Source organism: Leucopleurus acutus (genome assembly GCF_964270905.1).
Source record: "Leucopleurus acutus genome assembly, chromosome: 19".
Taxonomy (NCBI): domain Eukaryota; kingdom Metazoa; phylum Chordata; class Mammalia; order Artiodactyla; family Delphinidae; genus Leucopleurus; species Leucopleurus acutus.
Genome location: NC_139161.1, coordinates 21,813,446 through 21,836,277, shown reverse-complemented (window position 1 = coordinate 21,836,277; position 22,832 = coordinate 21,813,446). Strand labels below are relative to the sequence as shown.

General features: G+C 60.5%; 1 protein-coding gene across 1 annotated transcript in view; it reads left to right on the top strand.

The window, feature by feature from the left end:
- ARHGAP23 (Rho GTPase activating protein 23) overlaps positions 1–22,832 on the top strand; it is a gene marked incomplete at both ends in the record, with an annotated part of 71,220 nt that overhangs the window by 21,086 nt on the left and 27,302 nt on the right. Inside the window, 11 exons of the mRNA XM_082860353.1 lie at positions 3,598–3,759; positions 6,317–6,344; positions 7,656–7,751; positions 7,952–8,030; positions 8,194–8,248; positions 11,295–12,459; positions 14,102–14,257; positions 14,473–14,584; positions 14,742–14,799; positions 16,240–16,383; positions 21,333–21,650. Of these exons, the coding sequence (XP_082716479.1) occupies positions 3,598–3,759; positions 6,317–6,344; positions 7,656–7,751; positions 7,952–8,030; positions 8,194–8,248; positions 11,295–12,459; positions 14,102–14,257; positions 14,473–14,584; positions 14,742–14,799; positions 16,240–16,383; positions 21,333–21,650 (2,373 nt within the window). The remainder of the gene's footprint in view (positions 1–3,597; positions 3,760–6,316; positions 6,345–7,655; positions 7,752–7,951; positions 8,031–8,193; positions 8,249–11,294; positions 12,460–14,101; positions 14,258–14,472; positions 14,585–14,741; positions 14,800–16,239; positions 16,384–21,332; positions 21,651–22,832) is intronic.

The window sequence follows — 22,832 nt, the reverse complement described above, 5'->3', positions numbered from 1 at the left end:
CCGCGCGCCCGGGCAGCGCCCGGCCAGGGTGAGCGCCTCGGGGGCCAGCGGGGTCGGAGGCAGGGGCAGGGGTCCGGGCAGGCCTCGCCCCGGTGGGTGGGACCGGGCCACCAACTCCCTGCGTTCCTTGAGCTGTGTGCGCCCTGCGCTTGGGGACCGATCCCCTCCGGAGTGGAGAGTGAGTGAGAAGCTGGAGAGATGTAGGTGAGGGCGGCAGGCTCGTGGCTGAGAGCTTTTCCAGGGGTGCCGGATTACAACCCTCAGTCTGCCTGTGGCCTCCAGTGGGCTCAAGCCTCTTTGTTTATAGGCGGTGGAAGGATGGAAGGGACCAGGGTTGTTTGAAGAGATGCCAGGACATGGAATCCTGCAGAGTTTGGGCTGGCAGTGACCCTGAGTCAGAACCATGCAGGGGTACCCTAACGAAGCAGGAGGGGCATCACTCTGCCGTCTCCCTGGTAGGGGACCTGGGCGCAGAGACACACAAGGGTTTTCAAGCGAGCCAAGGAGGCTGAGGTGGCAGAATGGGCCCCAGCAGGTAATGAGTGATCTCAGGGTGAGGACTGACAGGGCTGGAGAGGGGGGTGGGGACAGCGTTTTGGGATCGGCCAGGCTGGTAGGGCGTGAGTCACAGTGGGCGCCATGCCCAGCATGAAAGCTGCACTCCCTGCAATGACCTCTTTATGCTTCTGGGGGAGGGGAGGAGCAGGACTCCTGGGTTCTAGTTCCTGGTGTTGCCAACCCACCACGTGTCCAGGTCTGTCTAATTTGTGGCCCTGGGGTCACCTGCCCTTCTCCCACCATCAGTTGTATTTCTAGATGTCTCTTTCTTTCCTGACATGAGAGTGGGAGTGTTTGGAAATAGATCTGGGCCTGGGAGCATTAATCAGTGATTTCCCTATGTCTTCTGAGCCTCTCACTCTCCTTCCCCTTGTCTCTGTGCCTACCTCAGACAGCAGAGTTGGGGATGTGTGTGAACTGTACCTCTTCCCAATCTAATCACCTTCCATTGCTGCTCCCTTCTCTGTTTCTGCATCTGTCACCTCCCTCCCCTTCAAGACAAGAGCAAGACCCAGTATTGTCCCAGGTTGGAGGGGAGGAGAGGAGAGGAAACATGCATGTATAACAGAATGAAGGACTGAGGTTAAAACTAAGGAAGAGCTTCCCACAGGAGAGCGGCGAAATCTGGCCACTGATGGGGGCCTCAGTGTCTCCTCTTCAGGCAGGGGTGTGGTAGCTGTGGTGGGGGATTACCACACTGACATTCTCAGGAACCTCGTTGGCAGGGATGGGGGAAGGAGCAGTGGAAGGAAGGAAAAGAGGAAAGGCAGAGGTAGAGCTTAGGGAGGGGGCACCCGTGGTGCCTGGGTGAGGAGAGGACCTGAGAGAGAAAGGCATGCCCACTGCCCTGGATTACAGGCCCCTCCTCTAACCGCCCCAGCCGCCCCCGGGAGTGGCACCCCCAGGCAGCTGGCAGCTCCAGTCAGGATGTGTGCTGGGGGACGTGGTGGGGGACGTGCGGGGACCTGTCCCAGCCACTTCTCGTCACTGGGGCAGCTGGTGGCTTAAACCTTAATCCAGGACACCAGCAAACAATAGGCCCTGTGAACAGCCTCTGCCCAGAGCCCGGGTGGAGGGCATGCAGGGGAGGCACTCCACGCTGGGGAAGAGCAGGGGTTTTGGTAGGAGGGAGCAGTGGAGGGTCCCCTGAGGCCCTCTTCCCTCCCTGATCAGTTCCTTGCCAGGTCTGTAGAGATAGGAAATCCAGGGGATTTCAGACCTCAGCAGAATTCCCAGAGAATTTTCTCCTCTGGGCTCCTCAGACCCCCATGGGGGTGTGGGGCGCAGTGGGAGAGTCCAGACTATAGCCACAAGTGGAAGGAGCTGAGGGGCCATCACTGGGCCTCCTGCCCGATGCCAGAATCCCAGCTAAGTCCTCCTGAGGCCTCCTGGGTGGGGGTTGTCCAGCTTTTGCTTGGACCCTTGTGAGGACAGGGAACTCACAGCCTCATCCGGGTAGCTTTGCAGAAGTATGTGATTATAGAGTGGTCTCCCTGGCCCAGAGCTTCACCCGGCCTCCTCGTATCTTCCACCTGGCTGTGTCCTCTGGGACCGTACCAAGTAAGCCTATTGCCTCTGTTACGTTTTTCTTTAATCTACTGAGATTTGAGGATATCCCCTCCCCAAACCTCCCGCCCCATGCAGCCCAGCCTCCCACCCCACGCAGAAATCCCTAGCTTGGGGCTGGGCACAGGACCTGCTCTTTCTGCCGGATGTGTGAGCAGGAGGGTGGATGCAGGGACTTCTCAGTACCGGTACATTTGAGTGGCGGATTCGAGCTGGGGAAGCCAGGGGAACTTCGTAGTGAAGTGGGAGCCCCTCACCCCGAAACCGACGGTCTTCTTCCCTCTGCACCCAGCCGCACCTGTCTTCCCGCAGCTGAAGGCTCCTGCCTGGTGCCAAGGAAGAATGAGGGGGTGAGGACTGTTGAGGGTGGGGGAGGGGCTTCTTGCCCTTTGAGGGGTTTGGGTTAGGGGCACCAGGTAGGTTAGGCTGCCCGAGATCAGGGGTTAAAGAGCCCCCGAGGGAGCCCTCCTGGCTTTTCACTAGGCAGCCTGTCCGTGGCTCCCATGTCCTCCAGTCTGCCGTCTGCCTCCCTGTGTACCCATCTCTCTGACATCCTCCTGTCACCCACTTTCCCTCTCTGTGTCCGAGCAGGGCACTTGAAGGGAGCCCCCTCTCAGGCACCATCCTCCTCTTCTCCCTCTTGCCTGAGAAACAGACCCGTGTGCCCCCAAACCCTTGTCGTCTTCAGACACCCTCTGCCCTGTCATCTTGGGGAGTCCCAAGTATTCCGGTGCGGCGGCCAGAGGGCAGCGGAGTGTCTCCCCGCCCCCCCCACACCCGGTTCTCCACTCAGTTCCGGTGAACCAGCCAGGCCTCTGGGCTGGGCTCCGAGCCTCAGTCCCTTCAGTGGACTCTCTGATGTCCAGTCCACTCCCTTGTGGTTCGTCGTCCCCCACCTGTTCCTGCTGCTGCTCCTGAAGGATGCACGTGTGTGTCAGTCTCTCTGCGCTTGTGTGTGCTGTGTGCGTGTGTCTGTGTGTCTACCTGAGTGAGCATGTATGTGCTCATTGGTGTGTCTGTGCACCTTTGCACATGAGTGTGCTTGTCTGGGTGTTTGGGATGTGTCCTGTCTGCATGAGTGTGTATGGATGGGTCTGTGTCTGCATAGGTGTGCGTGTGTGCATGTGTGAGATTGGGCAGCAGGCGGGAATGAGCTCAGACAGCGGCAGACACTTCCCAGGCAGGAAGGCTGTGTGTCCAGAGTCAGTGAACGTTGGCCGAGCTGAATTGTATGGACACGTGGCTCGCTGCACTGTTATTTCCCTGCTCACAAAGGTGTTGTGAGGGGATTGAGGAAAGAAAGAAGGAAGAAGCTGTTGGGCTGATGAGGGGGGAAGGGAAGGAGGAAGGGGAGAGCAGGGGGTCGGTCAGGGCACAAGAGGGTCTGTGCACCTGGCAGCCCCCCAGGTGCTCTGGGCTGCAGGAGGCAGTGTGCAGACTGGCGTCTCACCCTGGCTCCCTGTGCTCCCACAGCTGCCACTGGGCCCAAGAGATGGGTGCTTTCCCGGGCGCCCCCTCCCCTGGCAGGGCCCGAGGACACTGCGGCTGCACAAAAGCCTCCAGGACGGCTTTGGCTTCACCCTGCGCCACTTCATCGTGTACCCGCCTGAGTCCGCTGTGCACTGTAGCCTGAAGGTACACGTCCTGTGCCCCTGCCGGCCTGGCCTGAGGGAGCTTTCAGGGGGGATTCCTCTGTGCTGTCCCCTCTCCGGTGCTTCTGTGGCCTGGACAAGAGGGTCCCCGAGAGGCAGGGGCAGCCCTGGCTGGGTCATCTGTGTGGGGTGATCGTGGACAAGCCCCCTCCCGCTCTGGGCTCAGTCTTCTCAGGAGAAGGGGCTGTGGCTGGCTCGGGGCAAGGAGCTAGAGGTGGGGGAGCCGGGATGCCCCCCCCCGACTCTCAGCCTCTGGGAGGTGAACAGCTTCTCAGAGAGATGGGCTTCCGGGGACCCCTTGTCCACTGGCCACTTCTGAGCTGGGTTAGTTGCCTCTACCTAGCCTGAGCTCTCCGGGGGTCTGTCCTCCGGGACCCCTCCCAGAGCGCCCCAGGCCCGTGCTGGCCTCAGATTTGGGCCTGGAAAGAGCCCTGGGCCGGGCTGGAGACCCGGGTTCCAGTCCTGGCACAACTCCTAACTCACTGTGAATCCTGGGTGGTCTCACCCTCTCTGGGCAGCATTTCTCCTGCCATCTCCTGAGGGCATGGATCTATTTGACCCCTGAGGGCCCTTCCAACCCTCATATGAACGTCAAGTTCTCTGAGCCCAGGAACCAGGGCTACTCAGCCTAATCCACGGTGTGGGCTGGGGGTGGGGGTCCGTGACAGGAGGACATGAGGGGGGCCTAGGCAGGAACTAGGGCTCCCAAGGAGGGGCCGGCTCCCTTCCCCCACCTCTCTCCCAGCAGGAGGGGAGAAAGATTTATTCTGGAGTCCGCGAACCTGTTTCTCCCCTCCCCCAGGGCTGGGACCGGCCTGCACAGCTGTTGGGGGACTCTCCCTTGGGGAGCTTAGTCCCACCTGCCAGAGAACCAAGGCATTGGGTTTCTCTGCCTGTGTCTGTGTGCCGGCACGTGTCTCTTTGTATGCACACGTGCGTGCATGGTATGCTAGTCATGTACGTGCATGCGTGTGTATCTAGACACGTGTCTGTGTATACGCTTCATGTGTACACGTTGCTGTGCAGCTCTCACACCTGTCCCTGAGTCTGGGGCCCCTGCATAAACTCTTTGCACTGGCTGTAAGTGGGGGCTGATGGTGTGTGGGAGGGGCCCTGCCTCACCCCTTATGCCCAAGGACACCAGCCTCCCAATTCCCTGGAACCTCCCTCCAGTCCTTCCAGCCCTCCTTCTCCAGAATGTCCCTCCTTCCTGGCCCTTCCACCTTCTCTCAGGGAGCCCTGCTGAGGGTGACCCTGCAGACACAGCCTGAGTGGTCTAGACTGGGTGGTGGACCTGTCTCAGAGAGACCTCGCTCACATGGGGGACTGGAAGACCCTGGGGCAGGGCAAGCCAGGGACGGGCTCCATGCCTTTCCAGAACATGCCCAGGGCTGGGAGCCCACAGGGAGCTCACCCATCTCAAGGCACCCATCTGCCTCTGCGACCCACTCACTGTGCTGGCAGCTCACATCAGCGGGCACGCTCCCCGCACGGGAGGGCAGGGCCAGAGGGACTGCTCTCCAGCAGAGCCCAGCAGCCTTCCTGTCCTGGCTGGGATGCCCAAGAGTCCTGGGTTCCAGCACTGGCTCCTCTGTTGTCTCTGAGTGGCCTTGGACAAGTCACACCCTGTCATCTGTGAAGTGGATGATCTGCACAGAGGATTAGACAAGACGACCCCAAAGGTCCCGTCCAACTCGAAGATGCCACACCCTGCTGGCCTGGCCTGTCTCTCTCACTTCGTCCTGCCCTTGTTCCTGATTCCTCCCCAGATGCAGTGCCCTGCCCCGCCCCCTCACTCACCAGGATGACCCCAGACCCTCCCTTGTGGGTCTCCTCGACTCCATTTCTTAGCCCTGCACCTAGACGCCAGAAGTATTTCCACATCTGCTCACTCCCACTCAAGAACATTCACTGGCTCCCTCTTTCTCTCCTTTCAAAGCTGAAATCTTTAGTCTGACTCCTGTCACTTGCTGGTGTTGACATCCTTCTGCTTCAGCTCAGTTGATCCAGTCCTGTTTCTGCCACCGAGTACCAGCACACCCCACTCACCTCACCCAGAATGCCTTCTCCCAGCCGGCCTCAAACTTGCCTTAAAACCCCCTCCCAGAGGGGCTCTAATCAGGCCTTCCCTCCCCATGCTCTAAGAGCTGATAGCCACTGTTTGCACTTGTCATGCCTGCTTATCTGTGTCTGCCTGGGTCCTGTCTGTGTGTGTGTGTGTTTGGCCCCTCCCCCATTGGGCTTCGAGCTCCCCAAGGGAAGGGGTCGTGGGTCCCCCATTGGATTGGGGCCTTTCGGACGGCTGAGATGCTGATGCAGCAGGATCGGCAGGCGTGAGAGAGGGCTCCTGTTACCGGGGGACGCTGCCTGGGACTTGACCTCCCCGTGGACACCCCTCCCACCCCCTCTGGCTGCTGGGCTAGTTGAAAGATGATAAGAGGGGAGGCAGCTGGGTGGGGGAGCTTGAAGGGGCCCTCCCAGGTGGAGCTGGGCCTCCCCCTGTGCTGCCGAGGGCCCACACCCACCTCTGTTCCCTGCAGGAGGAAGAGAATGGAGGCCGAGGAGGAGGTGAGGAGTGGCAGGGGGCTGGGCTCCAGGGGCTGGGGCTGAGCTGGGACTGGTCCTCCCGCTGGTGTCTCTCCCTCTCCCCCAGGTCAGCCTGGATTCTGCTGCGCCCCCCACCCTTGCCTGATGCCCCTGTCTTGCCTCTTCCCTGTGTGTCCGCTCGAAACCTCTGCTCACTCTCTCTGTCCTCCCTTTCTTTTCTCGCAGTTGTCTTCCTCTGGGCCTGTCCATTGCGCACTGGGGGTGGCGTTCTGGGGAGCAGATAGGTCTCTAAGCCCTGGCCCCTGCCCTGGAGTTACTCCCAGCCTAGATGGAGGCAGAGGCAGGGCCTGCAGGGCCCTCGGGGCGGGAGGTAGTACGCCGCTGATCAAGGGCTATCCTTGGGTACAGAGACACTGGGGTTCTCGGGGCATAACGGGGTCCCTGAGGTCTTTCTCTTTTCGGATGTGAGCCTAACTCCCCTGGCTGTCACCCTTGCTCTCCCAAACGGCTCCTTACTGGAACCCAGGCTTCCCGGGGTATTCAACACAGAACCCCTTGAACAGGCAGACTTCCTTCTCTGCCACTGGGGCCTTTGCTGGGCAACCATGGGGCCACTGTCTTCCCGAATCCCCATTGCAGAGGCCTGTGATGGGGGAGGAACCAGCTGACCTAGAGCAGGCCCGTTTCTCTGGTGGAGACAGTTAACAGTTAGCACTTAGCACTTAGCAGCAGAGGAGTGTTGCTGGGGTGTAACGTGATGTCATGAAGGGCCGAGTGCCAGTCCCGGGATCCTTAGGCCTCTGCTTGGAGTGCCCTGACCCTGGGGGCGGGAGTGGGGTGGGAGGTGCAGGTGCTGGGTCTCTGTGAGCCTCAGGGTCTTGCTTGGCTCTCCTTGGGTCTGGGTGTGGACACTGTGTGTGTGGGTTTTCCTCCCTGCTGTGTATCTTCAGGGCTTTCATGGCACCCTTCCTTTGTCTTGTGACGTGTGTGTGTGTGTGTGCGCGCGCGCGCGCGCGTGCGCATGTCTGTCTGTCTGCCCCTCTAGACTGTGAGCTCGGCAAGGGCAAGGGCCAGGTCTGTCCATCCTCTGTAGTCTACTTTCTAGCACGGTGCTGGGACGCAGGAGCCATTTAAGGAGTGACTCCGTGTGTTTTCGTTTTCCCAGCAGTGTGTTGTCTGAGCCTGTGCATCCGTGTCCCTGTGGATGTGTGGGTCTGTGTTTGTGTCTGTGTGAGTGTGATCACTGTCTGAGTGTGTGTCCCCTGTGTGTGTAGCGTGCATGGGTGTGACCTTCAGCAGCCACCCCCAGCTAACCTGACTGATGCTCACCAGGACCCTCCCCCCGGCACCGCCTGGAGCCCATGGACACCATCTTCGTCAAGAATGTGAAGGAGGATGGCCCTGCCCATAGGGCGGGGCTTCGAACAGGTGAGCTGTCCCAGTTACATGGCTCATCGCACAGCTCTGGGTCTCTTCTCCCTACCCTCTGGTTAGGATGGAATTTCGGGATCCAGGTGTTGGGGAGGCTTCTGTCCCCCACTGTCATCCATACATGGTACAGGGGTTCTCAGGTAGGGCCATTGACACCCTCTGGCCTGCTCACCTGTGGCCCTGTCCCTGGTCCCCAGGAGACCGGCTGGTGAAGGTGAATGGGGAGAGCGTCATCGGGAAGACCTACTCCCAGGTCATAGCTCTGATCCAGAATAGGTGAGCGCCCCTGCCTCCCTTCTCCCAGGAGAGCCCCCAGCCCACTCACAAGTCCCTACTCACCCCACCCCCTTGGCCCTGGTGGTGCCCTGGCGACCAGGATCCCTGTTCTCCCAGACCCTGTTGCCTCAGCCTGGCCTGACCCCCTGCCCTGTCTCTGTAGCGATGATACCCTGGAGCTCTCCATCATGCCCAAGGACGAGGACATCCTCCAGCTGGTGAGTCCTGCCCTGCTGTCTGAGGTGGAGGACCCTGGGTGCTGGGGGCAGGATGCAGCCCTTCTCCTTGGGCCTCCCTCCTGCATCGGGCCCTCTGGGAGGTGGAGGAGTGAGTGTGGGGGCAGCACCAGCCCGGCATTGCCCAACTGGGGATGCCAGGCCCGTCCCCGGGCTGGGGCTGCTGGTTGCTTCAATCGGGGCTGTGCTGGGGAAGGGGGAGGCGCTGGCCTTGGCCAGCAGGATTCCTGCCAGGGTGTCCGGAAGGAGCGTGGCCCAGTGGGCCCTGCCAGACTGGCACGTTCCTGTGGCTCCCGTGAGACACCTGTTCCCCACACCACTCCCTGCCTGGCCTCGAGTGAGCGTGTCTCCTATAGATGTGTCCACACACACAGACACACACACAGTACCCCACTTTCGTGTGCTCCCATTCACACTGCATACCATGGACCACCCAATACATAAGCAGAGAACACTAGATACACAGCCGCACACAGCCCACCCTTCAACTAGCACACCGTACACTGCAGTATGTGATGACACACACCACCTGCCAGACACACCATACCAGGCACTTACCACGATACACACCACCCCTCGGTGCTACACACAGGCACCCACTACCCCACACCCACGACCACAAACGTCACAGCGCACCACACACTCCTCAGCATCTCAGATCCCCACAACACAACACCGCAGTGTGTCCCACCACATACACCTGGACTTCTCATCGCCACAACACGAACACTTAGGACATCACAGATGTTTGCTGTTGTCACAACACGTACGCCCACAGACATCGCGCAGCCTGCTCCATCCCAGCACAGGCACGTGCGCTCACCGGTGTCACAGCAACCCGGACTTCCACAATCACGATGCGAGTGCAAATGCCCTTTCCGTCACAGCTAGCACTCGGCGTTCACCCACCGCTCACAGAGCAGGCACCACAGACGCTGCACGCGGCGGACCCTGCCCTCACACGTGTACCCGTTTATGCCACGCGCTCCGTGCGCGTCACACACGCACACTCACACACACATGCTGTCTCTCTCTGTTTCGCCCCCAGCTCTGACCCCAAGTCCAGAGCAGCCCTCTGCCCAGTGCCCGGTTTCCTGGTCTCTTGGGTGCCAGCCAGATGCCAACTTGCTTGCCCTCCGAGGTCACTGCCCCCCCCCCCCCACCCGGAGACGGCCTAGGGCCAAGCCTGGGAGGTCCTGGGGGCTGCAGTGCTGGCTTCTGCCCTGGATGTGCTCTCACAATCACTGTAATCACAGTGCCATGCTTGGCCCCATGCCCCTCTGGGAACCTCCAGCCTGTGACCTCGATTGTCCCCTTGCCCTTCCTGGGGAGGGGGAGGCAGGGGCGGGCGGCTCTCCCCAAGTCTCCAGGGCCCTGCCCGTACGCCCTCAGGCGGTGTGCTGGGGGGATGGGGTGTGACAGGGCGGGACCTGGGGCGTTGCTCTCTCCAGCCGGAGGGGGGCAGGGTGGGACAGCCCCCTTGAGCTCTGCTGCCCAGGCTCGGGTGGGCAGGCAGACCCAGATGTCAGCATCTGGGGGCCTCTGCTGGCCCCCCTCTCTCTGGCTGGCCGGAGGGTGGGGCCCAGGCATTCCTGTGGTTGGGAGCCAATGCTGGAGGCCAATGGGGCCGCGGCAGCCGCTGACGCCACCGCCGACGCGGCGAGGCCCCTCCACACCCATCTTCCCCTCCCTCCTCCTCCCGCCAGCGAGAGAGCCGGTGGGGGCCCGAGGGCAGCCGCGGGGAGGGCAGCCTGGGGGGACGGAGGCCAGGGCCGGCACAGTGGTCAGTGGGGTTTAGCGGGGGGCGGGGGGAGGGTGGAGGCGGGCCAGGATGCTGCCGCCACTGCCGTGATGTGGGGAGTCCGGGGAGCCGGCAGGATGGCAGGAGGGAGAGGTACGTGAGTGTTCCCGGCCGGCCGCGGCGTGTGGGTCCGAAGGGGGCTGACTGAGTAGGGGTGTGGTCTAGCTCGTCCTCATCACATGATGTGTGTGCCTGGGACTGGAGGTGTAGTTATTTGTCTGTGTGTGTGTCTCATTGTGTTTCTCTATGTGTGTGTGAGTGTGTCTCTGGGTGTGTATTTTCCTGTGTCTCCTTGTGATGTGTGTGTATGTGTGTTTGGTTTCACCCTCCCTCTTTGATACTTCACCCTGAGATAGGCCCCCGGGCAGCCCATCATGGGCCAGGCTAGGCCAGGGCCACAAGGCTGCTGTCCCTGGGGGCCGCCTCCTTTTTTGGCTGGGCCTGGGCGCCGGCCCCCGGCCCCCGGCCCTGTCACTCCTCAGCAATGCAGCGTCAGCCTCAGCTCCCAGCGCCAAATTCCAGGCCTGGGGTGCCAGAAGGTGGCCCAAGGCCCCTTAGCCAGTCTGGCCCCTCCCCCAAGCCTGGCCCAGAGAAGCAAGTTCCTCCTCACCCCAGTGGCCCAGGAGCCGGGCCCTCAGCTTCCCATCCAGGGGATGGAGGGACAGCTGGGCTCTCCCAGCCCCTGCCCACCCCCAGCCCACCCCACCCTGGACACACCCCTTAGGCCGCTTCCTCCCCTGTCGTCTGCCACCTTGACTGGTCTCTGGTAGGGTTTCCCAGCTCCACCCGAGGGTCTGTGGGCACCATTGGACGTAAGAAAGCAGGGAGGCAGCTGAGGCCAGCATCGGGGGAGGACCCCAGAAAACAGATGTTGGAATGTTTGTGGCTAAAGGCAGTCCTTGTCATAAGTCTTAGAAAAATCCTGGCTCTTTCTCAAGTGAGTGTGTGTGTGTGTGTGTGTGAGAGAGAGAGAGAGAGAGAGTGTGTGTGTGTGTGTGTGTGTGTGTGTGTGTGTAAGACTCTCAAAGGCCTCTTATTTCTTTGTCCCCCCCCCCCCCCGACTCTCTTTGGAGCATGCCCTCTCACCCCCACCCACTCAGGACTCCCCCTGCTTGGTCCCCTCCCTTCAGTCCCCTTCTCTGGAGACCTTGACCTCCAGGGGCTGCTGTAGCCTTCCCCTGTGAGGCCTGTTCAGACCTGCTTACCTGCTTCTGTGTCCCCGGCCAGGCCTACTCCCAGGACGCCTACCTGAAGGGGAACAAGCCGTATTCTGGAGAGGCCCGGAGCATCCCAGAGCCACCCCCAATCTGCTACCCCCGAAAGACCTACGCCCTGCCGGCCCGGGTCTCTACCTGGGCCACTATGGTGCCTGAGCCGCTCTCAGCACTGCCCAGTGACCCCCGGAGTCCTGCTGCCTGGAGTGACCCGGGGCCCCGCATCCCGTCTACTGCCCGCTCCCATCCGGACAACCCTTCCTTGGGGATGAGCCAGCCCCGCCCCAGCCCTGGTGCCTTCCCCCGCCTCCCCTCGGAGCCCCGGACGCTTCGTGCCTTCCCGGAGCCTGGCAGCCGGGCGCCCCCCAGCAGACTGGAGTGCCAGCAGGCCTTGTCACACTGGCTGTCGAACCAAGTACCCCGCAGGGCGGGGGAGAGACGGTGCCCCGCCATGCCCCCCCGGGCCCGCAGTGCCTCCCAGGACCGGCTGGAGGATGTGACTGCCCACCGCCCGTGGCCCTGCTCCACCTCCCAGGGTGCCTTGAGCCAGCTGGGCGAGGAGGGCCGGCTCCGCGCTCGCTCAGACGACTACCTGAGCCGGGCCACCCGCTCAGCAGAGGCACTTGGGCCAGGGGCACTGGTGTCGCCCCGCTTCGAGCGCTGTGGCTGGGCTTCCCAGCGTCCGTCTGCCCGCACCCCCGCCTGCCCACCCAGGGACCTGCCCGGGCCCCAGGCCCCACCCCCGCCTGGCCTGCAGGGCCTGGATGACGCTGGGTATATCGGATACCGGAGCTATAGCCCGTCATTCCAGCGCCGGACTGGACTTCTGCACGCCCTCTCCTTCCGGGACTCGCCCTTTGGGGGGCTGCCCACCTTCAACTTGGCCCAGTCCCCTGCACCATTCCCACCGGAGGCCTCTGAACCACCAAGAGTTGTCCGACCAGAACCCGGCACCAGGGCCTTGGAGCCTCCCGCCGAGGATCGCCGTGACGAAGTGGTCCTGAGGCAGAAGCCTCCAACGGGCCGCAAGGTCCAGCTGCCCCCTTCCAGACAGATGAACCTTGGGTTTGGTGACGAGTCCCCAGAGCCAGAGGCCAGTGGGCGAGGGGAACGCCTGGGCAGAAAGGTGGCTCCTTTGGCCACTACTGACGACTCTCTGGCTTCCATTCCCTTCATCGGTGAGTGACGGTGCAGGTGGCTGTCTTGGGAGACTTGGTTTTCTGTGCCCTGTTGGACTTTACCCACCTGCCACCATGGGCAAAACTCTGGGTTGGGTGCTGATGGGGTCAACCCGTTTCTGTGTCCGTCCATCTGTCTGTCCATCCAACTGTCCATTCTTGCATTCCTCCATCCATCCTTCTGTCTCCCTTCCATCATCCCGTCATCCTTCCTCCCATTCATTGACCCTTCCAGCCTTCTTTCCATCCACCTTTACTTCCTCCTCCCTTCTCCCTCCCTTCCTTCTCTCCTTCCCTCCCTCTTCCTCCCTCCTTCCTTCCATTGTTCCTTCCTTTCACCTGTCCTTCCATCCTTTCATTCTTTCTTTTCCATCCTTCCTTTGTTCCTTTCACTCTTTGTTCTTTCTGTCCACCCTCCATCCCTCCATCCATCCAACACATATTTGTGTCAGGCACTGTGCTAGGCTCCGTGCTGTCCTGGAGTGTGTGATCCAACCATGGGAACAGATGATCAGACAAGAACGATCCAGTTGAATGGGTGTGTGATAGGAGTACAGGGAGTTCTAGGGGGCAGAGCAGGGATAGACCGGGGCATGGTGGCCAAGGAGAGAATCTTGGAGAAAAAGGAAATTTCGGCTAAGACTTGAAGGAGTTAGGGTAAGAATGTTCAGGGAGAGAGACTAGAATATGCAAAGACCCTGAAGTGAGAGGTAGGATGCCCTTCCAGGTCATCGGAACAGGTCTGGCGGGGCCTTGTCAGTCACTGGGGAGTTGGGATTTCATTCTGAGAGCAGAGGGAATACTGAAAATTTGCTGCCTTTAGAATAGATGTTGGGTAAGGGAGAGGCAAGAGAGTGGAGGGGTCAGTGATTCCCAGGTTTCTGGCCTTACGGGAGGGTGGAGCTTCACCTCCATATTGGGAAAGAGAGGGAGCGAGGCAGGAAGAGGTTTCGGCTGAATAAGAGGCGCTCATGGAGGGAGCAGAATGAACTGGGCTGGGTCTAGGGGCTCGGGAGGAAGACTGGGGTGCAGGAGCCCAGAGATGGTAACTGGGGCTGAGAGTGGTGAGCTCACCCTAGGGCAGCCATGGGAGTGGTGGAGAAGCAGCCACTGGCCCCCCAAGCCAGCCTTCAGTCTAACAGGGCAGACGCAGCCTCTTGTCTCAGTAAGCTCCCAGTCTGAGGGCGGGAGGTAAAGTCTTTAGTTTCAGGGTCCTTCCAGTCTTGGGGGGGGACGTGGCAGCCACCTTCAGGGAGCCCCCAGCTGGTGGGGGAGATGGTCCTTATCCTTAAGAAGCTCCCAGTCTGATGGGGGAGACACCAGCCATGGGCTCAGAGAGGCCTGCCTCCCGGCCAGGACTAAGAGAGATGGCTCGACCCCACTCCTGGGTGCCCTCAGTGTGATGGAGGAGGCAGAGGCTGAGCCTCCGTGACCACAGTGGGAGGGTCTGCAGATGGGGGGTGGCTCTGGGACCCCCATGGTGGGTCAGCTCCCTCGGCAGTGGGCATGCTGCCAGCAGGGCCCTGGAGGGCTTCTGGAGCCTTGGGGATGTGGTCCCGGCCCGGATGGGAGGCTGGGGCCGGGGGGACAGACAGGTTCAGCCTTCTGAGAGCTTCACCCACCGCTCCCTCCGCTCTCGCAGATGAGCCCACCAGCCCCAGCATTGACCTCCAAGCCAAGCACGTCCCTGCTTCTGCTGTGGTCTCCAGCGCCATGAACTCAGCCCCTGTCCTGGGCACCAGCCCCTCCTCCCCAACCTTCACCTTTGCCCTCGGCCGCCATTACTCCCAGGACTGCAGTGAGTGCTGCCCGCACCCCCAGCCCCACCCACTCCCTTGCTGCCTGGCCCCAGGGGTGCCCGCTGCCTGATGTCTGGCCTCTTCCGACTGGCTTCTGCTCCTCCTGGGGACCCACGGGGAGAGTCCCCTCTTGGCCCTGCCCGGACAGGAGGGATCTGGGGAAGCCCCCGCCTGCTGCCCCGCTGACCCTGGGCACCTGTGGACGGCTTCACAGGCAGCATCAAGGCCGGCCGGCGCTCCTCCTACCTGCTGGCCATCACCACCGAACGCTCCAAGTCCTGCGACGACGGGCTCAACACCTTCCGGGACGAGGGCCGGGCTCTGCGGTGAGGATGGGGGCTGTGGAGGGGCTCTTGGCCCTGGGGTCGTTCGTCTACACACCGGGGCAGCCTGCTTACCCCCAGAGGGCCTTTGAGCCTTGGGGCTTGTGGGAGGTCCTGGCTGTGCCTCGCACAGCCCTCATCCTCTGTCCTCAACCCCCAGGCGCCTGCCGAACCGCGTGCCCAGCCTGCGGATGCTCCGAAGCTTCTTCACCGATGGGGTGAGTGGCACGTGTGTGTGGGTGAGGGTGTCGGAGGTCTGGGGAGGGGCCCAGGGGCCCACCCCTCAGCTGTGGAGTCCAACCTTGGCAGAGGGACCCAGCCTGTGACTCCTGCAACCCGAAATGGGCCCCTCCGGCTCCCATCTCCTTCCGGCCTCGGCTGTCCCCACACTCACCTCGTGTCGGCCATGTGACCCACCCTCTCTGTGGGCTCAGTCATCACCTAAAGACACCGTGAGCCTTCCTTCCCAAGGCCTTTGCACTGTCCTTCCAGCCGCCGCTCCCCCATCTCCCGTCTAGAAGGCCCTTTCCACGGCCCACATGCCACATGACTCACTTTTTCACTTTCTTTAGATTTTTTTAGGCCTTCTGTGAAATTTCAGCCTTTATGCCTGATATTTCATGCCTCCCCTCACCACTCTGCTCTTCTCCTAGCACTTCTCACGTTACACAATTTGTGCGTCCATCTCCTTTCTTGCCTGTCTCCCCAGCTTGAATGTAAGCTCCATGAGGGCAGGGATTTCATTTGTCTTATTCACTGTTTGACCCCTCTGCATACCTAAAACAGTGCCTACACAGTGGAGGCACTGGGTCAGTATTTGCATGGTGTCTTCAGGGGACAGGGGACACCCTGGAAAGGGGGGGGACACACAGGGTTGAGAGTGATGGAGAGGCTGAAATTTCCAGCCTCAGGACCTGGCTGTGCCGAGTCTTAATTGTGGCCCGTGGGATCTTCATTGCCTCGTGCGGGGTCTTCGTTGCCTCGTGCGGGATCTTCAGTTGCAGCATGCGGGATCTAGTGCCCTGACCAGGGATCAAACTCAGGCCCCCTGCGTTGGGAGAGCAGAATCTTAACCACTGGACAACCAGGGAAGTCCCGACACAGAATCAGTTCTGAAATGACCTTAAATCTTTTTGATTATGGATGGGTTGGAAAAGGCATATTGATTTCAAGTGTCACCTGGCTTATTCCTTATCACGTTCTCTGCTTACTTAACTATCCCTTGACCTGTCACCTCTACTGCTGGAGTCCTGCTGACACTATCACTTCCTCTGTTTAACTCCTTGTGGACATGACTACCTGCTCCACTAACTCGGTCTTTGTTGATGTTCCCACTTCCTCTGTTTATGTAACTCCATGTGGACACAATCACTTCCTCTGCTTCCTTAGTTCCTTCGAGTCTATAAAGTTAAGCGTGGTGAGGCATGTGGCCTGCAGGTCATAGCCTTTCCTCCTTTCTGGCTTCCCCATCACATATGTCTCATGACCTCAACACAGATGGGTCAGAGAGGGTAAGCAAGGCCCATGAGGCCACACAGCACAGCAGAGCGTAGCACAGGCATATGCCGGGCCCTTGTGGCTGCAAATGGTCCATGGGGTTTCTGAGATGCTGGCACTGTGGGAGCCACCCTAAATTGCCCTCTGTCGTCTCTCTGCAGTCCTTGGATAGCTGGGGCACTTCCGAAGACGCTGACGCTCCTTCCAAGCGACACTCAACCTCTGACCTCTCGGACGCAACCTTCAGCGACATCAGGAGAGAAGGCTGGTTGTATTATAAGCAGGTCCTCACCAAGAAGGGGAAGGTAAGATGGCTGGAGGAATGAGCCGGAGGTGGATGGAAGCTGGCTCCAGCAGAACTCCCAGCTTTTCCTACACCCACCCTCTGGAGCTAAGGAGAGCCAGCTGAGGCTGCAGCATGAGGGGTAGAGGTTAGATGCTAGGAAGAACTTCCGGGGGTCCTAAAGAACTCATGAAAAAGAGTTAGCCAGAGAGGTGGTCTTTGCTGTGGGGTGGATCTGATCCAGTTGTGCTTGGAATTCTGATAGAACCATCCCATGGTTGATCCTTGGTTGGCAGATCACCCCCAAAATGGCCACTGGGGCTCATGGAAAATGAGAGAGCAAGGCCAGCGTGATTCTTTTAGGGGAGCTGAAGCCCCAAAAGAAAGCAGAGGTTAGCCTTTTCAAGGCCAGCCAAGGTTCTAGGCTTCATCCTAAGGGCAACTAAAAGCCCGTGGGGCCTCTTCCACTGGGCTTCCTGGGGAGTGAATTAAGAGAGAGCCAGAGGGAGGCAAGAAGAACAGTTTGGGGCCGCCACAGAGATCCAGGTGAGAGATGAAGGGGGCTTGGGCCTGAGGCCGGGAGGTAAGCAGGATCCCAAGGGGAGAAGGCGGGGCCCCTGGGTCCATGGAGTACAATCCCAGGTTCCAGGCAGCAGAAGAGGGAGGAGGAGGCCGCCCGACTGCTGTCACCCGAGTGGCCCAGGCAGAGCGGAGCAGAGTGGTTAGCGTGAGCCTGGGCTTGGCTCCTCACTGTGCCACGAGCTGCTGGGGGAGCTTGTTTGGCTCACCTACCAGTTTCCTCGTATGTAAATGGAGCAAATGATAATCACTAGCTCATACACCCTTGCTGAGGATTAAATGAGATGATCTAAGCAAAAAGCGCTCACCCAGTGCCTGGCCCCCGGGAGCAGCTATCCTGCTTAATGCTATTATTTGAATTTTCCACCCTGCCTTCTAAGGGCCTTGTACCTGAAAAGAACATAAGCTTTGAAGTCAGACAGCCTTGGAATTCCTGCCCAGCCACTTATCAAGCATAAGGCTTCGGGCAACCCCCTTAACGTCTGAGCCTCACTTTTCTGATCTGTAAGATGGGGACAGTGTTGTTCTACTCCAAGGGCCAGTGTGAGGGTGAAGTGAGAAGTGTAGTCCAGGCAGGAGCGGCACTCATCTGTGCCCTCGTCCAGCCCGCAGGTAATGATGAACAGCCTACCCTGCTCCAGTTCTCCGTTGAGGTTCCGGGGATTCAGTGGTGAGGGAGCCAGGCCAGTCCTGCCCTGCTGGGGTTCCTGCTGGGCAGAGAAGGCATTTGTTGCTTACCAGTTACCAATGCTTGACGGCTGTGATGGGGGAGTTCAGGGGAGCGGCATATAGTAGCGTATGACCCTGACCTCAGCAGGGTGGGAGGGGATGTCTGGAAGGCTGTGAAGGGTGTGTGGGAGTCCACACAAAGGAGGGAGGTGGGGGTGTGGTCTGACAGGGGAGATGCCCTCCTGAACGGCTAGGAACAGGGTGGCAGGGGGTGCTGGGCAGCTGGGAGCCAGGGCAAGAGATGGAAGCCGGGTGGGGTGTCGGGCGCCTGGGCGCGGGCGCATCGCTCAGGGCGAGCCTTTGCAGGCATTTAAGGGTGGGGTGTGGGAGGTGTGAGCCCAGGAGGTAAGTGTTGCACCTGTGACAGGAGGAGACAAGGCCATTGCTGCTGTCCAGGTGAGCGAGGGGAGTGGGACCAAGGGGAGGGGACACCTTAGAGAGATTCAGGGGTAAGGAAAGCCTGGGCGGGCTGAGGGCTGGGAGGTGAGAGAGGATGGAGGAGGTTCCTGGGGTCCCAGCTTGGGCTGTGGGGTCAGAGAGTGGTGGGACCCTTCCCAGAGCCACAGGGCCCCGGAGGGGTAGGTTTGGGGAGAGGAAGCCAAGAGGTTCCTTTGGGGCCTCTGGAGTCCGAGGGCCCTGGCGCACACTTCTGCGGAGGTGTCCTGGCAACAGAGGCTCTGAGGGTGTGGCATTGGGAGGGAGGTCCACCTGGGGAGGGCATTTGTCCATCAGAGAGGACACAAGCACCTGTAGCCGTGGGCGCGGGGACACTGAGGGAGAAAGCAAGAGACGGCCGGGCCTCGGGAGGAAGTGGGGGATGGAGGCCAAGGAGGAGGAGCCAGGTGTGGACGAAGACTTCCAGCCCGAGGCTTGAGCCCTTCGGAGGGCCTGGTGACACCTGCTGACTTCTGCCTGCCACATAGCCTGCCCCCAGCTCTGGGTGGCCTCTGGCAGCCCAGACGCCAGTGTCTCCTGGGCAGGGAGAGGACCTGGCCCCTTCCTGCTCACTGGTCGGTTCTGAAGGAGAGGGCTTTCCACTCCCATCTGGTCTCTCGGTCTGTCCAGGGTCCTGATCGCCAGCCAGATGTTGTCTGCTTCAGCAAGTCCAGCCTCTCCCCGCCCCCAGCTCCCAGTCTCTTTTGGAGACCACTGACTGTCAGGCGGTGGAGGGCGTGGGTGGGTGTGACCCATCCCTGCAGCCACAGACCCAGCATTTGAGCTGGATGCAACTTGGAGACCAGCTGGCTCACCCCTCGTTTTTACCAGTAGGGCATACTGATGCTAGGGGAGGGGGCCTGACTTATCCAAGGTCACCTAGCTGGTTCAGTCTCAAAGGGGCACCCTTGTCACCACCTCACTCTGACACGAAACTTCTCCTGGAGGGCCCTACTGTCTCCTGCTCTGAACGTCCCTGCCTTGGTCCAGCAGGTATGTGATGATGGGCAGGGTTCATGGCTGGATGTGGCTATGTTCACCTGCCAGCCATGAAGTCTCCTCATCTGGTTTGCTCTGAAGATAGAAGCTTGGGCTGGGTGTGGAGTCGTAGGTGGGCCGTGAGCCAGAGGGAAGGAGCCCTTGATCTGATGGGGGAGATGGAACCCCCGCCTGCAGGGTGTTCTGAGGCCGATTAATTCATTTATTCGGTAAATATTGATGAGCACTTACCCTGTGCCAGCATGGCTCTAGGCCCAGGAGTATGGAGGTGAGAGGGCAGACGAGCTCCCTGCGCCAGGAGCTTTCTCTGTACTGGAGAAAGCCACCCACAGCCAGTAACCTGAGACTACAGTGGGCACTCAGGGGATATGAACAGGGTGATGTGATTGCCTTTAAGTTGGGAGGAAGCCGGGAGCTGCCGTGAGGGGAAGAATGCTTAGAGGCGCGGCCTCGCTGAGGAGGTGATGTTGATGACCTTGAGCTCAGACCTTAAGGGCGAGAAGGAAGCAGCCACGTGGAGAAGCAAGAGAAGGGGCTCTGGGCAGAAGGAATAGCACGTGCAGAGGCCCCGGGAAAGGAAAGGCTTGGCTTGTTCACTGGAAAAGCCCCCTGTGTCTCGACATCGTGAGAAAGAAAGAGGGATGGGTTAGGAGAGGCAGGGGCCAGATCACAGAAGAACTTAGATTCGATTCCAAGGGCGACGGGAAGCCATGAGAGGGCACGAAGCAGGGGAGAGACAGGACTTCGTTTACATTTTCAAATGGCCACTGCAGCTGCTGCGTGGAGAAGAGGTTGCAGGAAGGAGAGCGGAGCCTGGGATGGTTTGTGCAGTGGTCCAGGCAAGAGGTGTTGCTGGTGTGGGCAAGGTGGTGGCAGGAAAGATGGAGGCAGGTGATATTTTGGAAGCAGAACAGTTGTGATTTCCTGACGGGTTGGATGTCAGGGGTGAAGAATGAGGAGGAGTCAAGGGCAGCTCCCAAGTTTCTGGGCAACTGGGTGGATTTACTGAGCTGGAAAAGATGGAGGTGGGGGTGGAGAACAGGTTTGATGGGCCCCCGTGGTGAGCAAGCGGCACCTGCAGTGCCCGTGGGATGCAAATGGAGACACTGAGCACACAGTTGGAGGTACTGGAGTGTGGCTCGGGGGAGATGCTGGGCCAGGGGTACATCTGGGCATCACCATCAGCAGACAGACAGGATTTAAAGCCATGGGTGTGGATGGCATCATGGGGGAGGCATGCAGGAGGAGGAGGGCCGAGGACAAAGTTCTGGAGCTCCCCTTCCTTTAGGGCAGGGACTGTCAGCCTCAGCAGTGTTGACATTTTGGACCAGATGATTCTTTGCTGCGGGGCTGTCCTGGGCATCCGACATGTTTAGCAGCATCCTTGGCCTCTACCCACTAGATGCCATAGCATTTCCCCGGGTGCGACAACTGAAAACGTCTTCAGACAAATGTCCCCTGACGGCTCTTCGCCCTGGTTGAGAACCGCTGGTGTAGAGGATGTTGGGTGGAGGGGACCAGAGAAGGAGCCAGCGGAGTTAGGAGGAAAACCACGAACCGTAGGGTCCTGGGTGCCAAGAGAGAGTTTGGAGAGGGAAGAAGTGACCGCTCGCTGGGTCATATGCCACCGAGAGGCTAAGCAAAGGGCTGAGAAGTGCCCAGACGCTGCCACTGGCTTCGGCAACATGGCGCCTGGGTGACCTGGCGAGCAGCTTCCCAGGAAGGGGATACTGAGTGGAGTCTTGAATGAGAGGCAAAGAAGCGGGGAGAGCAAGTGTGGTTGACAGCTTTTGACTAGCTTTGCCCGGAGGGAAGCAGTCTGTGGACCAGGAATGGCTTAGGAGGATTTTATGTAAGGTGGGTCATGTTTGGTGGGGGGCCCGATTGCCCTCTGGAGCCCCCTGCTGGTTCTCTGGGGCATTGCCAACGGCAGAGGAGCGGTAAAGCGAAGGTTGGGGACCCTCTGCGGGGACTGAGAACGATGGGTACGGGTGTCCAGGCCGGTGAGGGGCTGAGAGACTTGGGGGACTGTGGGCAGGAGGCTGCCCCAGGTGCCGGCGGGAGTGGAGCAGAGGGCTCCCGGCGGCCAGCGGGGTGGGGTCCCCACTGCTGTCCACTGTCTGCAGCGCCTAGGGCCCCCTTGGGCTCTGGGGTCGGGGAGGAGGGCAGGCCTGGCTTCTCACCCCTTCCCCCTCCCCTCTCTCCCCCTCTCCCCGTGTCTCCCTGCAGAAAGCTGGCGGCGGCCTGCGCCAGTGGAAGCGGGTGTACGCCGCGCTGCGGGCGCGCTCGCTCTCGCTGAGCAAGGAGCGGCGGGAGCCCGGGCCGGCGGCGGCGGGGGCGGCGGCGGCCGTCGCAGGTGAGGACGAGGCGGCGCCCGTCTGCATCGGCTCCTGCCTGGTGGACATCTCCTACAGCGAGACCAAGAGGAGGCACGTGTTCCGGCTGACCACCGCTGACTTCTGTGAATATCTCTTTCAGGCTGAGGACCGGGATGACATGCTGGGCTGGATCAGAGCGATCCGAGAGAACAGCAGGGCCGAGGGCGAGGTGAGGGCCCGGCCCGGCCCCAGCCGGGCCAGGGAGGGCAGGGCAGGCCCCGGGCGCCTCTCGCCTGCCGGGATCCTCCCTTCACCGCTCTGAGCCTCAGTTCCCTCCTGCATAAAATGGGCTGACAGGAGTACCCCTTGCAACCGTGCCCTCCAAGGGTTTGGTGTGAAGAGACGATGCTTGGGGCAGTGGCTCACAGAGGACCTGGCGTCTTTAGTGTTCCATGACTGGCAGGGACAATAATAGCTGTAGGAACGACAGTAACTGTTATTATCGTCATCGTTATGACCGCCTTGGGCAGGCTCTGCCACAGAGGGGTCAGCTCCCGGCCAACCTCAGCCTCTTGATGGAGGTTTGGGAGGCGGGGGTCTCCTGTGGAATTATTACAGAAAGGGGTGCCCCTGGGCCAAACTGTGGCTGGCCCCTCTGACAGGGCTGGCCTGTCTGCAGGGGCACAAACACATTGACCTTGGGAGGAGGCCAAGAGGATCGGCCTTGGCAGCAGGCAGCAGGGGCTGAGCCAAGGGCTTTGGCAGGGACTCCAGGAGCATTTTTACGTGACGCCCCCTCCTGGGCAGCTGCAGCTGCACACTAGGAGCCTGGGCTGGGCTTTCTGCCTCCGCCCACCCCCTCCGCCAGGTGCCTCGGGACACCTGCGCAGAGTTATGTGGGGGTCCTGGGCTTGGCGGCCGGTCTCTGCCAGGAGGATGGTGTGGCTTGGGCCCTGGTCCAGATGTGCAACTGCTCTGGCCACAGGTAGAGGGGTGCTAGTGCACGCTGAGGACACCATCTCACTGACCCAGGCTCTGCCTCCCCAGGACATTGTCGTTCCTCACCGCAAGGAGGAAAGCACCTGAAATTTGGGGCCCATTTCTGGGGGGACTGGCTGGGCTGTCCCCGACAGGCACTGTCTGAGGGTCCCAAGTCACCTTCATTATTGCAGTAGCTGCCCCTCGTGGGGCACCTCATTGTGCCTTGCCAGGACTGTGATGCGTGCCACGTGCATAATTCCTCACCCTAACCCTGAGGTTGCCACGTTGTCTCCCCATGTTACTGCTGAGGAGACTGAGGCTCAGAGAGGCTAAGTGGATTGCCCAAGGTCACACAGCTGGTGAGGGGGTGCTCGGGAGTCCGGCCCTGGTCTTCCTCGCTCCAGGGTCTGCACCCTTCAGCTGGCAGGTG